Source organism: Aquarana catesbeiana, linkage group LG11 (genome assembly GCF_042186555.1).
Source record: "Aquarana catesbeiana isolate 2022-GZ linkage group LG11, ASM4218655v1, whole genome shotgun sequence".
NCBI lineage: Eukaryota > Metazoa > Chordata > Amphibia > Anura > Ranidae > Aquarana > Aquarana catesbeiana.
This window is the reverse complement of record NC_133334.1, coordinates 253,329,324-253,343,093: the sequence shown is the minus strand read 5'-3', so window position 1 is coordinate 253,343,093 and position 13,770 is coordinate 253,329,324. Positions and strand designations below refer to the sequence as shown.

The window sequence follows — 13,770 nt, the reverse complement described above, 5'->3', positions numbered from 1 at the left end:
TCATCGTATGTAACGCTAACAATCCCACAGACCATCACCTCACCTGCAGATCAGGTGACCCTCAAATTCGCTGACTTCCACTGGAGAGAACTTGATGAGAAATTCCTGGCTGTGCCCAGTCGGTATGGTGCCAGCGCTTGGCTGAATACAGAACGGGGATGAATCTGTCCCTATAGACAGCAGAGACGTCACACTCTCCATGGCACTGGAAGGACGGCTGTGGTTGGAAGTGCTGCGTGAACTGCCCAGGGAATCTGCCAACAATATACACAGGAATGTGACCAATTATTGCAATGTGTGTGTGGTATACAATGAATGGGCCTCATTTATCAAGGTGTCTGAAATAGGAAACTGTCTGTGTTGTCTCACAGCAATGGCTCAGTTCAGATCCTGTTCTGTAGAATAACAGAAGAAAGTTTGCAACTGGTTGATGTTGGCAATACAGACAGTTCTTATTCCAGTGATAAATGAAGATGGACAAACACTGCGGTGGGATCAGTTCAGTATGGTTTCATCTGGCTGTGTCAGTATAATCCCAGCAGTATAGAGGAGTACAATGGAAAATTATTTTTGTCATTTTAAATGTGTCTTTTCTAACTTGTAGGTAATGGAAACTGGTAAAAAAAAAAATGATTAAGGTGTAGGAATAGAATGAACATGCTGCATGTTATCTGGTTCTGGAGACACTTACTACTGCCCACTATTGTCTCTGAACAAGACATAACCTCCTGCAGCCTCCATCTCTCCTGTACTGAATCTCCAATATGTCAAATCTAAAGCAAATGAGCACTACCCCACCCAGCTTAATGCAAGGCTACACAGTGTCCATTTACCTTGCTCCGTGGCTGTGCTCCGTCCTTCCATCTGGACCTGCCAGGAGAACTCAAGCTGGACAGAACCACTGTTCTGTAAGAGGAACCTGAACACAGATTAAAGGGGGTCAGTTCCTGCTCACAGAGATAGAGAGGAGGGCAGTTCCTGTACGTAGAGATAGGGAAGAGGTCAGTTCCTGCACACAGAGATAGAGAGGAGGGCAGTTCCTGTACGTAGAGATAGGGAAGAGGTCAGTTCCTGCACACAGAGATAGAGAGGAGGGCAGTTCCTGCACATAGAGATAGGGAAGAGGTCAGTTCCTGCTCACAGAGATAGAGAGGAGGGCAGTTTCTGTACATAGAGATAGGGAAGAGGTCAGTTCCTGCACACAGAGATAGAGAGGAGGGCAATTCCAGCATATAGAGATAGGGAAGAGGTCATTTCCTGCACACAGAGATAGAGAGGAGGGCAGTTTCTGTACATAGAGATAGGGAAGAGGTCATTTCCTGCACACAGAGATAGAGAGGAGGGCAGTTCCTGCATATAGAGATAAGGAAGAGGTCAGTTCCTGCACACAGAGATAGAGAGGAGGGCAGTTCCTGGACACAGAGATAGAGAGGAGGGCAGTTCCTGCACATAGAAATATGGAAGAGACCAGTTCCTGCACACAGAGAAAAAAGAGGTAAGTTTCCGCACATAGAGATAGAGCTGAGGTCAGTTCCTACACATAGAGATAGAAAGGAGGTCAGTCCCTGCACATAGAGATAGAGAGGTGGTCAGATCCTGCACATAGAGATAGAGAGGAAGTCAGTTCCTGCACACACAGAGAAGAGGTCAGTTCCTGCACATAGAAACAGAGAGAAGGTCAGTTCCTGCACACAGATAAGAAAGAAGTCAGTTCCTCTCAAATGTCTTTGCTTCTCTCTGCACTCACTTGTACACTAGTGTCTGATACAGGAGAGTATCTCGGAAATGGACGTCCACAAAATTGGCCTTGTACTGAGCATGGTCCACAGTAGTGCTCACCAGCAGCTCCACCTGGCGAGACCCGTCATCCAGAAGTGTGTGTGCCGGTTCCGGATCTGTCTCTATCACCTATAGACAGATGTCAATTATGTAATTGGTACTGATCTGAGGGAACTCTGCTGTCTATCCTGCCATCACAGACCCACCACTCAGAACCGGCCCATATCTGACCGTTCCGTTCCCATACTCTCAGGGAGGGACTCATTGCCCACTGGTATCAGAGATTCTCCAGTATGATGGACAGTTATCATAATTGTTGTGGGTGGTGTTGTCTAACCCTGCCTCCTGCCCTGTCCTCCCGCAGACCTTAGCCCATATAGTGATGTAATTAAAGCTCCATGACACGAAGGTGGCTCTCTACAATAAACCCTGATAACCTCACATCTTGATATGAATGAAATCTCTTCCCACCATCATGTCACTGCCAGCGTGGATGCTCACTTTGGTGTCTCACAGCTCACCTTCTTCTTGGCAGGGCGCTGCATCCCTTTCCCGCCATCCACCCACTTCACTGTCCTCATTCTGTCATCCCAGTCTGGAACCTGGTCCACAGGAAGTGCGAACGAGATCCGCCACACTCTGCACTTCACCGGAGACTTGTCCAGCACCACAGCCACGTCAGACTTCATAGTGAGTGTAACGTCCTTGGTGCAGCCAGCATGGATATGTCCAACCTGTCGGCAGGAAACACAGTGATTCTTGTATCTCATGTCTATGGAAGGTGACCACAATTTGACACCTTCATATCATACCTGAGGGGAGAAGTTCAGAGGAGCCTCCTGAGGCCACTCAAACCTCATGGTGTCTGTCAGGCTGCGGTTTGTCATGGTGAATGTTACTTGGTATTGCTGACCGATGTGACAGTCTCCAAAAACAACATGCTCGGTCCGGGTGGCTGTTACATAAACACAGAACATTACAGTAATAGAAAGGGCACTAAGGTATGCTGGGGGGATGGGAGTCATTCAGGTATAGCAGGGGATGGGAGAACTGGTTCATTTATAGTGGGAGGGGGCCCTCATGTATAACGGGAGGAGGAGGGGGCTCAGGTATAGCAAAATAGGAGCACTTTGGTATAGCAAAAAGGGGGCACTTGGGTATAGTAGGAGGGGGGCTCAGTTATAGTGGGTGGGGTGCTCTTGGGTGTAGTGGAAGGGGGTTATTCTGGGATAGTGGAACAGTGGTGCTTGGGTATTTTGGGAGGTAGGCATTTGGGTATAGCGGGGGGAGGGGGGCACTCACACGTGGCCCTCTCTCTATGTCAATGTCAGCCGATATGCCAGCTTTCCCCATCCCTAATGACTTATTCACATTTGAAGCTTTACCTTCCACAACATCATCATCCAGCTGTCCATCAGGGGTGAACAGTCCTCCCGGGCTGTGGATATTGTCGAGGGTCAGGTCTTCTAGGTAACCCTCCCCAACCAGTTGTACACTGGTCTTTTCATACTGATTGTCCAGCACCGACATCTGCAAGGCGCACTCACATCGCAGTGGCTCAGTGGGACAAAAGACCACATCGAATTCTCCCACTTCTCCTGGACGAAGGATCAGTGAGGCGGTATGTGGCCGGCGCCCTATGGGACACAAAAGAACATGAGATAAAAGACAACTTCTATAACCCCCCCAACCATCACACACACAGCACTAAGGATGGCTGTACTCCACACTGATGCACATGTCACTCAGAATGGCTGTACACAGATATACACAACATTTAGGGTAGCTAATTGGTTTCTCACCTGGCTCTCCTCCCTCATTCCAGGCTGGGTAGATGCAGTGTGTGTTGGGCTTTGGTTTTAAATTGAAGACTTGCCCACATTCAGGTAAGTCAATGTTCAGCTGTCAGGCGAGAAATTCAATTACTGATAGAATACATAGACAAGGCACCTGGATAATTCTCCTCTATTACAATGTACTATAAAGGGGTATGATACTATGTGACATGGTGTATATCTGTACTGTGCTGCACAGCAAGACACTGTAACACAAGGGAGTTGATTTACTAAAACGGGAGAGTGCAAAATCTGGTGCAGCTGGGTATGGTAGCCAATTAGCTTCTAACTTCAGCTTGTTCAATTAAGCTTTGACAAAAAAAAAAACAGGAAGCTGATTGGCTTCTTTTCAGAACTGCACCAGATTTTGCACGTTCCAGTTATAGTAAATCAACCCCAAGGTGTAATAAAAAATGTATATCCATTTATATTACCACAAACAGAGTGTGTGCGTGTGTGTGTGCACAGTGCTGGAGGTGGGATGGTCACCTGAGCTGGGATGGATCCTTCATTCTTTAAAACAAGGGGGAACTGCTGGCTCTGACCAATCAGAAGTCTTTGGAAAAGTAGGACAGGGTTTCCATGCTTGTTGCGCAGAACGGGGCGTAAGATGGTGACCCGGGGAAGGTTGCCCTCCCCACAGATGTCAAAGGTCAAGTTTTGGGACTTGGAAAGAGCACTAAAGAAGGAGAGAAAAAATAAAATGTTTATACAAAAGACAAGAACACAAACCCACAATGACAATTCATAACTCAGAGATGGGCACAATACTGACTTGTGAGGGAGCTGAGAAGCATCATGTTGGGGTTTTCCATTGAAGATCCTCAAATCAATTACAAATCCTGACTCCACAACTAATGCCTGTGTTTCTGATGTAATGGAGTCTTCAGAGAAATTTGGCTAAGCTACCATTGGATTAAAGCCAGGATGGTTTTATCCTGGTTATGTTGAGGTCACATCAATTACTACAGTATACTGTGGTCTCCTGACTTACTCTCCATGATGTCTCATACTACAATGTACTGTGCTCTCCTGACATACTTTCCATGTTGTCTCATACTACAATATACTGTGCTCTCCTGACATACTCTCCATGATGTCTCATACTACAATATGCTGTGATCTCCTAACATACTCTCTATGATAACACATACTACAGTATACTGTGATCTCCTGACATACTCTCCATGATGTCTCATACTACAATATACTGTGATCTCCTAACATACTCTCTATGATAACACATACTACAGTATATTGTGATCTCCTGACATACTCTACATGATGTCTCATACTACAATATACTGTGCTCTCTTGACATATTCCCCATGATTTCTCATACTACAGCATACTGTGATCTCCTGACATACTCTCAATGTTGCTTTATACGACGATATACTGTGCTCTCCTGCATATCCTCCATGTTGCCTCATACTACATGCAGCATGTTTGGCAGATTACTTTGTACCTTGGCATCCCCTCCACGGCCGCCTCAAAGACGCACTGGTACATCTGCATGCTCTGGGGGGTGAAGGACACAGTGACAAAGCTATGACTGTGACTTGGGACCGTCATCCGCGATGGCTGTATTTCGAAGATGTCAGTGATCCGAGCTGTGGACTAGAGGAAGAAGAGTGGCCAGTTTACCATACAGTGCTGACAGAAGATCCTCCCTATATCCACATACAGGATAACTGAATAGGCTAGTGCCAAGTGATTTAACCTGCAAGCAGTCAAAAAGATTCAGGTTCCATTAGAACAATGAAAAGTGATTGGTGAGGAATTCATGTTACCATCACTCGCCTCAAAACTTCTGTACCTTACTGGACATGGGTTTGGCATTCAGTGTCACATCACAGGCCACTTTCCCACTGTTGATGATCTTAAAGCGAGCACAGGAAGTCTGTCCTACAATGATGTTCCAAAACAGAAAGCGATTCTCGTCTTTCAGGTAAATTCCTCCGGACTGCAATGGCGGCAGACACTGGAGGATCCTGGCATCTCCAATGATCCTGTGCTCCTCAAATATGCTACCGATGTCATCTGTGACAAATCCTGAAATGAACAAAGAGTGAGGATCATACAGAGCATAATAATGACCAAAGCACATGTTTATATAAAGTGGACCTGTCACTCTTACAATGAGTCACTACTATGTAAACTAGTAGCTCTACAAACTGATTAAAGTGGAGCCCTAAAGGGTTATTACTCAATGGCTATTTACACCAGCCCAGAAAATATAGAACTTCATATAGCAGTGTTACAGAATTTAGAATGGATTGCTCATACAGATGTATATTCCGAATATAGAGTGGATTCTCCATACAGATGTGTAGTCAGAATATACTGTAGAATGGATTGTTCTTACGCGTGTGCATTCAGAATATAGAATGGATTGTTCATACAGATGTGCATTCAGAATAGGGAATGGATTGTTCATACAGCTGTAAATACAGAATATTGGATGCTTTGTTTATGCAGCTGTGTATTCAGAATATAGAATGCACTGTTTATATAGGTGTGCATTCAACATATAGAATGGATTGTTCATACTGGTGTGTATTCACTATATAGATTTCAATGTACAGCTGTATGCAGTACATAGTGAGTGTGACTTTTGTATGAGTGACAGGTTCACCTAAAGGAATCATTGTCAATATGATAAATGAAAATAGTGTGCTGAGGGGAGGGGGATCAGCCTTACCTGGAATGCATCCTTCAGTCACCAGTCGGAAGGGGATTCCGTTCGGATGATCCTCTTGGTTCCGATCAGATATATCTATAGCCAAGAATTCCTCACTCTTCCCGAGCTGATCCGCAAGACACTCCACACTGATCACCTGCTGACCCCCTGGAGGAATGTTTCCAAAGCCGGGTGAAATGATGAATATGCCCAGAGCAAACCGTGCCTGAAAGACGGACATGGGACAAGCATGAGACAAGTTGGATCCCTGTGTACAGCAGCCAACCTGCTCCTGCCCAGTGTGATCTTGTCCAACCTACTTCTGTACACCATAATCCTGCCCACCCCACTTTTGTCCATCCCACTTCTGTCCACCATGATCCTGTCCACTCCACTCCTGTCCATAATGTTCCATCCACTCCACTCAGGGCTGGACTGGGACAAAAATTTGGCCCTGGACTTCACCCAGACTGGCCCACTTTGACAGGTCTTGCCACCCAAGCCCCCCCCCCCCCCCCCCCACTAGCTATTAGCCGTTTTACATTATTTCTCTTATAGGCAGTATCAGTGGAGAAGCTAGCATAACTAGCCAGGGAGAGGAGGTGAGCACTGTGGGGGGGGGGGGGGGACAGAGGACTGGAGGGAGGCAGCGGTCCACTGTCACTGAAATCGGCCCACTGAGCCATCGGCCCACCGGGAAACTCCCTGTAGTCCCAATGGCCAGTACATGCCTGACTCCACTCCTGTCCACCATGATCCTATCCACCCCATTCTTGTCCCTTCCAGTCCTGTCCACCATGATCCTGTCCACCCCACTCCTGTTGACTCCACTCCTGTCCACCCAACTCCCAATCCCTTCAATCTTGTCCACCCCCTTTCTGTTTGCCCCATTTCCCTCCTCTACACTATGAACCTGTCCACTTCAGTCCTGTGCATCCCACTCTTGTCCACTCCACTGGTTTCTTCACCTCTCCTGTCTACCACATTTCTGCCACCCCACTCTTGCCCACCCCTGTCCACTCCAGGGCCCCACTGGGAGAAGATGATTGTCAGGGTCTGTATGAGACATCACTGCTATCCAGAGTATCTTCTTTAAGTAAATGTGTTCCCATTGTGTAGCAAATATATAGTATCTGACAAAAGTGAGTACATCCCCCTCACATTTTTGTAAATATTTTATATCTTTTCATGTGACAACACTGAAGAAATGACACTTTTGCTACAATGTAAAGTAGTGAGTGTACAGCTTGTATAACAGTGTAAATTTGCTGCCCCCTCAAAATAACTCAACACACAGCCATTAATGTCTAAACTGCTGGCAACAAAAGTGAGTACACCCCTAAGTGAAAATGTCCAAATTGGGCCAAAAGTGTCAATATTTTGTGTGGCCACAATTATTTTCCAGCACTGTGTTAACCCTCTTGGGCATGAAGTTCACCAGAGCTTCACAGGTTGCCACTCCTCCGTGACGACATCACAGAGCTGGTGGATGTTAGAGACCTTGCTCTCCTCCACCTTCGGTTTGTGGATGTCCCACAGATGCTCAATACGGTTTAGGTCTGGGGAAATGCTTGGCCAGTCCATCACCATCGCTTCTTTAGCAAGGCAGTGGTCGTCTTGGAGGTGTGTTTGGGGTCGTTATCCTGTTGGAATGCTGCCCTGCAGCCCAGTCTCCAAAGGGAGGGGATCATGCTCTGCTTCAGTATGTCACAGTACATGTTGGCATTCATGGTTCCCTCAATGAACTGTAGCTCACCAGTACCAGCAGCACTCATGCAGCCCCAGACGATAACACTCCCACCACCATGCTTGACTGTAGGCAAGACACACTTGTCTTTGTACTCCTCACCTGGTTGCTGCTATACACGCTTGACACCATCTGAACCAAATAAGTTTATCTTGGTTTATCAGACCACGGGATATGGTTCCAGTAACCCATGTCCTTAGTCTGCTTGTCTTCAGCAAACTGTTTGCCGGCTTTCTTCTGCATCTTTAGAAGAGGCTTCCTTCTTGGATGACAGCCATGCAGACCAATTTGATGCAGTGTGCGGCGTATGGTCTGAGCACTGAAAGGCGTACCCCCCCCCACCCCTTCAACCTCTGCAGCAATGCTGGCAGCACTCATACGTGTATTTCCCAAAGACAACCTCTGGATATGACGCTGAGCACCTGCACTCAACTTCTTTGGTTGACCATGGCGAGGCCTGTTCTGAGAGGAACCTGTCCTGGTAAACCGCTGTATGGTCTTGGCCACAGTGCTGCAGCTCAGTTTCAGGGTCTTGGCAATCTTCTTATAGCCTAGGCCAGTGTTTCTCAACTCCAGTCCTCAAGGCGCCCCAACAGGTCATGTTTTCAGGATTTCCATTTTGCACAGGTGATTTGATCAGTTTCACTGCCTTAGTAATTATCACAGCTGTTTCATCTGAGAGAAATCCTGAAAACATGACCTGTTGGGGAGCCTTGAGGACTGGAGTTGAGAAACATTGGCCTAGGCCATCTTTATGTAGAGCAACAATTCTTTTTTTCAGTTCTTTACCATAAGGTGCCATGTTGAATTTCCAGTGACCAATATGAAAGAGTGAGAGCGATAACACCAAATTTAACAAACCTGCTCCCCATTCACACCTGAGACCTTGTAACACTAACGAGTCACATGACACCGGGGAGGGAAAATGGCTAATTGGGCCCAATTTGGACATTTTCACTTAGGGGTGTACTCACTTTTGTTGCCAGCGGTTTAGACATTAATGACTGTGTGTTGAGTTATTTTGAGGGGACAGCAAATTTACACTGTTATACAAGCTGTACACTCACTACTTTACATTGAAGAAAAGTGTCATTTCTTCAGTGTTGTCACATGAAAAGATATAATAAAATATTTACAAAAATGTGAGGGGTTTACTCATTTTTGTGAGATGCTGTGCATATCATGTACACTAAAGCCTAGTACACACGATAAGAATATCGGATGAATGATTGTCTGTTTTTTGTGCATGCTAATCTCATATTGAAAACCAATAATTTGCTAAAGTTATGAAAATTCATGTACGACAGAATACATCTTCGGAAGTGATGTAATGTAATGTATTGTATTGTAATGTATTCTTTAATTTCCAAGCATGCGTGGTCTTGGTCTCATGATTTTTTTCGTACAAACACCATACTAATTACAAGAAAATTGTTTGTTCTGTTGTTATTGTACAAGAAAAATGTTTGTGCTTGTCCCTTCGGATATTTTCACATGAACTGTTGTGCTCTCGAAAAGCTGTGTACTAATGATCAAATTATCGGACGATCGCTCCAAAAGCAGTATTTTTTGTCAGATTTTCTCATTGTGTGAACCAGGCATAGGAGCACTGGAAGGCCCGAATGACAGGGGTGAAAACCCACACTAAGGAGCTGGGGAATGCTCTGTGTAATGTGTCATATACCTTATCTTACAAACACACAGATATCAGCCCACCTGTCCAGAAACATTTGTCTCTCTCAACTGGGAATCGGAGCGCTTGGTTTTGCTTAAGGCAATAGATCTACTGGATCCGGAACCCTCTCGGGATCGAGATCTCTTCATGCCATGAGCCAGTCTGAAACAGAGATGTTGAATCATTAGAAGAGACCTGTTTCAAACTTTCAAATGAGTAAAGCTAAACTCCAAAAAACTGCTAAATGCACAGTTGCAATACATACAGTATATAGAAACTGTCGTACATGCCAAAGGATTTGTATTTCTTTTCAGGTGTGCCTGTCATCCAGACACCCCTGGTGGGCAGCAATGCTGGGCACCGCCCTTCCTAAGATCTTTGCACAGACTACCCTGCAATTGAGAAGCAAAGCCTGGTCAAGGACCCGCCCCCAGCCTGTAACTAGACAATGAAAAAGGAGCAGCACCCTGGTAAGATTGTCACACAAAGCCACAGAAGGTGACTGGCTCCAGTGCCGCCCCTCCCCTTCCAGTCTGATTACTGCTGTGCAGAGTATTGCAGGAGGATCAATTAGGAACTTCTTTTTAATGAATCCATCATGGATTAAATGATGACCCCAAAGGTCATTATAATGTATTACTGACTAAGACCAGTGAGGACACATTTCAAAAAAGGCTCACAGAAGTTGATGAAACTAATTTTCTATGCGTCAACTCTATGGCGCTTACCCAATAACACTCGATAAAACAATTTGCGCCAAAAGGTGGAGTTGTTACTAGCAGTGGCCAGCCTGATTGTAAAGCTTTGTTTTTTTTTTGTTTTTTTTTTAATAACAAACATGTTATACTTAACTGCTCTGCGCAGATCGGCCCCGATCCTCCTTTTCTGGGGTCCCCCGGCAGCGCTCCTGGCTCCTCCGCTTCTCGAGTGCTCCCATGGAGAGCCGCTTTCCATGGGGGCACTCGTGCGGGCACGCTCCCAAGTCCTGCTGCTGCGTCCATTGACACAGACAGCAGGACTCTGCCCTGCCTCCGGCTCCAGTGTCACTGGATTTGATTGACAATAGCGGGAGCCAATAGCTCCATCTGCTATCAATCTATCCAATGAGAACCCAAGACAGCGGCTGGAGCTGCTGTGCCCGTCCCCGTCGCTGGAACGACTGGGCTCAGGTAAGTAAAAGGGGGGGTTCTGGGGGGGGTGCTGCAGCACAAAAGGTTTTTCCCGTTAATGCATAGAATTGTAAATAGATGTGGTTGGGTTATTGTCACCTTTGTTGAAGTTCGGTTAGAAATTGCCCACCGCATCTTTGTAAATAGGAATAGGAACAACATTGAATTAGTGCTTTATACACAGGCTGTTCCCCATCTTACCCCTTCTTAGCAGGTTGGATCATCACCTCCCCGATCATTTTGCTGATGCTGTAACGGAACTCTAGCTGCCCACAGTTCTCCAAGGTGAAAGAATGAAGCTTGCGGACCCCAATCACCATGGCGCCAAAGTTGATGTCGGAGGATGGCGTTAGACGGTACTTGGAGAAAGCGGATGCACCAGACAATCGGATGGGGATACTCGCAATTGTTTCACCACCCTCACTTAGATTTGGTTCAATAACCTGGATAGAAATTCAAAGAGAAGGAACAGAATGAGTCCAACATCCATCTACTGAGCAAGTCAAACATAAATCTACTGAGCGAGTTCAACATCAATCTACTAAGTGAGTCCAAAAGAAATCTGCTGAGAGAGTCCAACATAAATTTACTCACCTGACATTTCAAGATGGGTTTATCTGTAATCTGCACTTCTTTCTTGGCCTGGAAGACGATCTGTACCTGCGTCGCCCGGTCATTTGGGCTGAGTGTTCCTTTCTGGGGCAATATGGTGAATATGGAGTTCAGATCAGGCATTCCAGGAGTGGAGGCTTCCAAGGAGAAACTGTGAACAGGAAAAAAGATTACACTCTGACACATCTGCAAGAAGGAGCTGTGAAGGTCTGAGCCACTCACCTAAAGCCAATCTCATATTTGCCTTTGTTCTTCAGTGACAAACTATGCTTAGCTTCATCCATCACTTTCACCACCCCAAAATCCAATCCACCATCTGTGCCTGCAAGGTGAGGAAAAATATGTCCAATACAACTTACAGGAAATGCAGGACACAAGAGGAAAAGAGTTCCCTGACCAAAAGAGTCCAGAGTCCAATCTAGAAGGCCGAGCTACACTTTACACAATGAGAAAGAGTTAGTGGAAGAGATGGAGGGCAGATGGGTAGGGTTCAGGGAAGATGTGACAGGCAGAGGGCAGGTAGGAGAGGCAGAGGGCAGGTAGGAAAGATGGAGAGCAGGTGGAAGAGGTGGAGGGCAGAAGGGTGAGATGGAGGGCAGGTTGAAAAGGTGGAGAACAGATGGGAGAGGTGGAGTGGTCTTGCAGTAGTTCTCATGAAAGATAAATAGTTGAGAGTTTTGTCAGTAGATTATCAGAAGTTGCCCTAGTCACTTATTGATCATATAACACAGATACAAAACACACTGATATGGAAATATTCTAGATTTGCCCACAGTGTACATGGACTTTCTGGTTTGATAATCTAGAGATGGGAATGGTGAAGTATGAGTACCTTTTGGGAAGCTGATATCCAGGGACACATCATACGATTCTGCAAACACATGGATGTTTTCCAGCTGGACAATTCCCAGAATGTTCTCCACATCAGAGACCTGCAGGGAGAAGACAGAACATTCCAACAGGTCATCCACTGAGAGGGTTCCATCTTCAGGAGATCAAGTACTCCAATAAACTTAAAAAAACCAGAGCCCCCCCCCACACAAAGAATACACAGAAGAGTTTGATCGGCTTCATTACCTCCAAGCGAATAAATTTCTTGACGTTGGTGGCTTTGGCAGCTTTGAAGTGGAGCTGTAATCCATACTCTGTTCGGGGGGCAACAATGCCTTGATCCTGTGACACAGAGAAGTCATCACCCAGATTCTCCAGGCCGGTCACACGCCATGCTGCCGGCAGGAAAGTACTGTTTCTCAGGAAGATGGTTTTGGTGTCTTTCCTGTTATATGTGGAAATCAGAGAATGAGAATGTAACATGCAGAATTCATGTACAACATGCATAGAGGTTGAAACCTGTACAAGACTGTACATCACTTAGAGACAGATTACATCACTGGAGAACAGAATATAGGATGACTGCACATCAATGAAAGACAGAATACAGGATAACTATTCATCACTGATAAACAGAATACAAGATGACTGCACATCACGGGAGGACAGAATATAAGATAACTGTACATCACTAAGAGACAGAATACAGGATGACTGCACATCACCTGGAGACAGAAAACCAGATGACTACACATCACCTGGAGACAGAAAACCAGATGACTGCACATCACCTGGAGACAGAAAACCTGATGAGTGCACATCACCAAAAGAAAGAGACAAACAACATCATAAGCAGCAAAGACTGGTCCCCATTTACACCAAGGTAACTTGGGGTCCCCTGACATTGGATATTTGGCCCTCATCTGTCTTACCGATGCAGAAGAATTTTTTCAAAGTGAACTTGCTTGCGGTCTAGTTCCAGTTCTGGACGCACGCCACGACAACACAAGTGGAATATGACAGGCTCAGGGTTGTCCTTAATGCAGCATACAATATTATCCTCAACCAAGCCCGGGGCAGTTGGGTATGCCCATATAGAGAGCTCCTAGAAGGGAACACACACGGGGGTTACTGCAGATCGGATAAAAGCCAGTGATAGTGGGTTAGAGCAATGTTCATGATGGGGTCTGTCTGAATCTATGCAGAATGAGAACACCTACAGAGAAAGTCACATTGACGTTTATTTACTAAAGCTGGAGAGTGCAAAATCAGGCTCACTTCTGCATAGAAACCAATCAGCTTCCAGGTTTTATTGCCAAAGCTTAATTGAACAAGCTGAGGTTAGAAGCTGATTGGTTTCTATGCAGAAGTGAGTCTGATTTTGCACTCTCTAGCTTTAGTAAATAAAAACCCCATTATGTCACAATTACAGCAGTTTG

General features: G+C 45.7%; 1 protein-coding gene across 1 annotated transcript in view; it reads right to left on the bottom strand.

Moving 5' to 3' along the window:
• HYDIN (HYDIN axonemal central pair apparatus protein) overlaps positions 1-13,770 on the bottom strand; it is a 128,897-nt gene that overhangs the window by 18,534 nt on the left and 96,593 nt on the right. Inside the window, exons 51-68 of the mRNA XM_073605646.1 lie at positions 13,264-13,436; positions 12,578-12,776; positions 12,333-12,432; positions 11,723-11,822; positions 11,483-11,651; positions 11,090-11,331; positions 9,761-9,881; positions 6,319-6,523; positions 5,434-5,669; positions 5,083-5,234; positions 4,104-4,293; positions 3,582-3,681; positions 3,165-3,416; positions 2,592-2,734; positions 2,301-2,513; positions 1,748-1,908; positions 834-919; positions 44-254 (exon numbers count right to left, since the gene is read on the bottom strand). Of these exons, the coding sequence (XP_073461747.1) occupies positions 44-254; positions 834-919; positions 1,748-1,908; positions 2,301-2,513; positions 2,592-2,734; positions 3,165-3,416; positions 3,582-3,681; positions 4,104-4,293; positions 5,083-5,234; positions 5,434-5,669; positions 6,319-6,523; positions 9,761-9,881; positions 11,090-11,331; positions 11,483-11,651; positions 11,723-11,822; positions 12,333-12,432; positions 12,578-12,776; positions 13,264-13,436 (3,053 nt within the window). The remainder of the gene's footprint in view (positions 1-43; positions 255-833; positions 920-1,747; positions 1,909-2,300; positions 2,514-2,591; positions 2,735-3,164; positions 3,417-3,581; positions 3,682-4,103; positions 4,294-5,082; positions 5,235-5,433; positions 5,670-6,318; positions 6,524-9,760; positions 9,882-11,089; positions 11,332-11,482; positions 11,652-11,722; positions 11,823-12,332; positions 12,433-12,577; positions 12,777-13,263; positions 13,437-13,770) is intronic.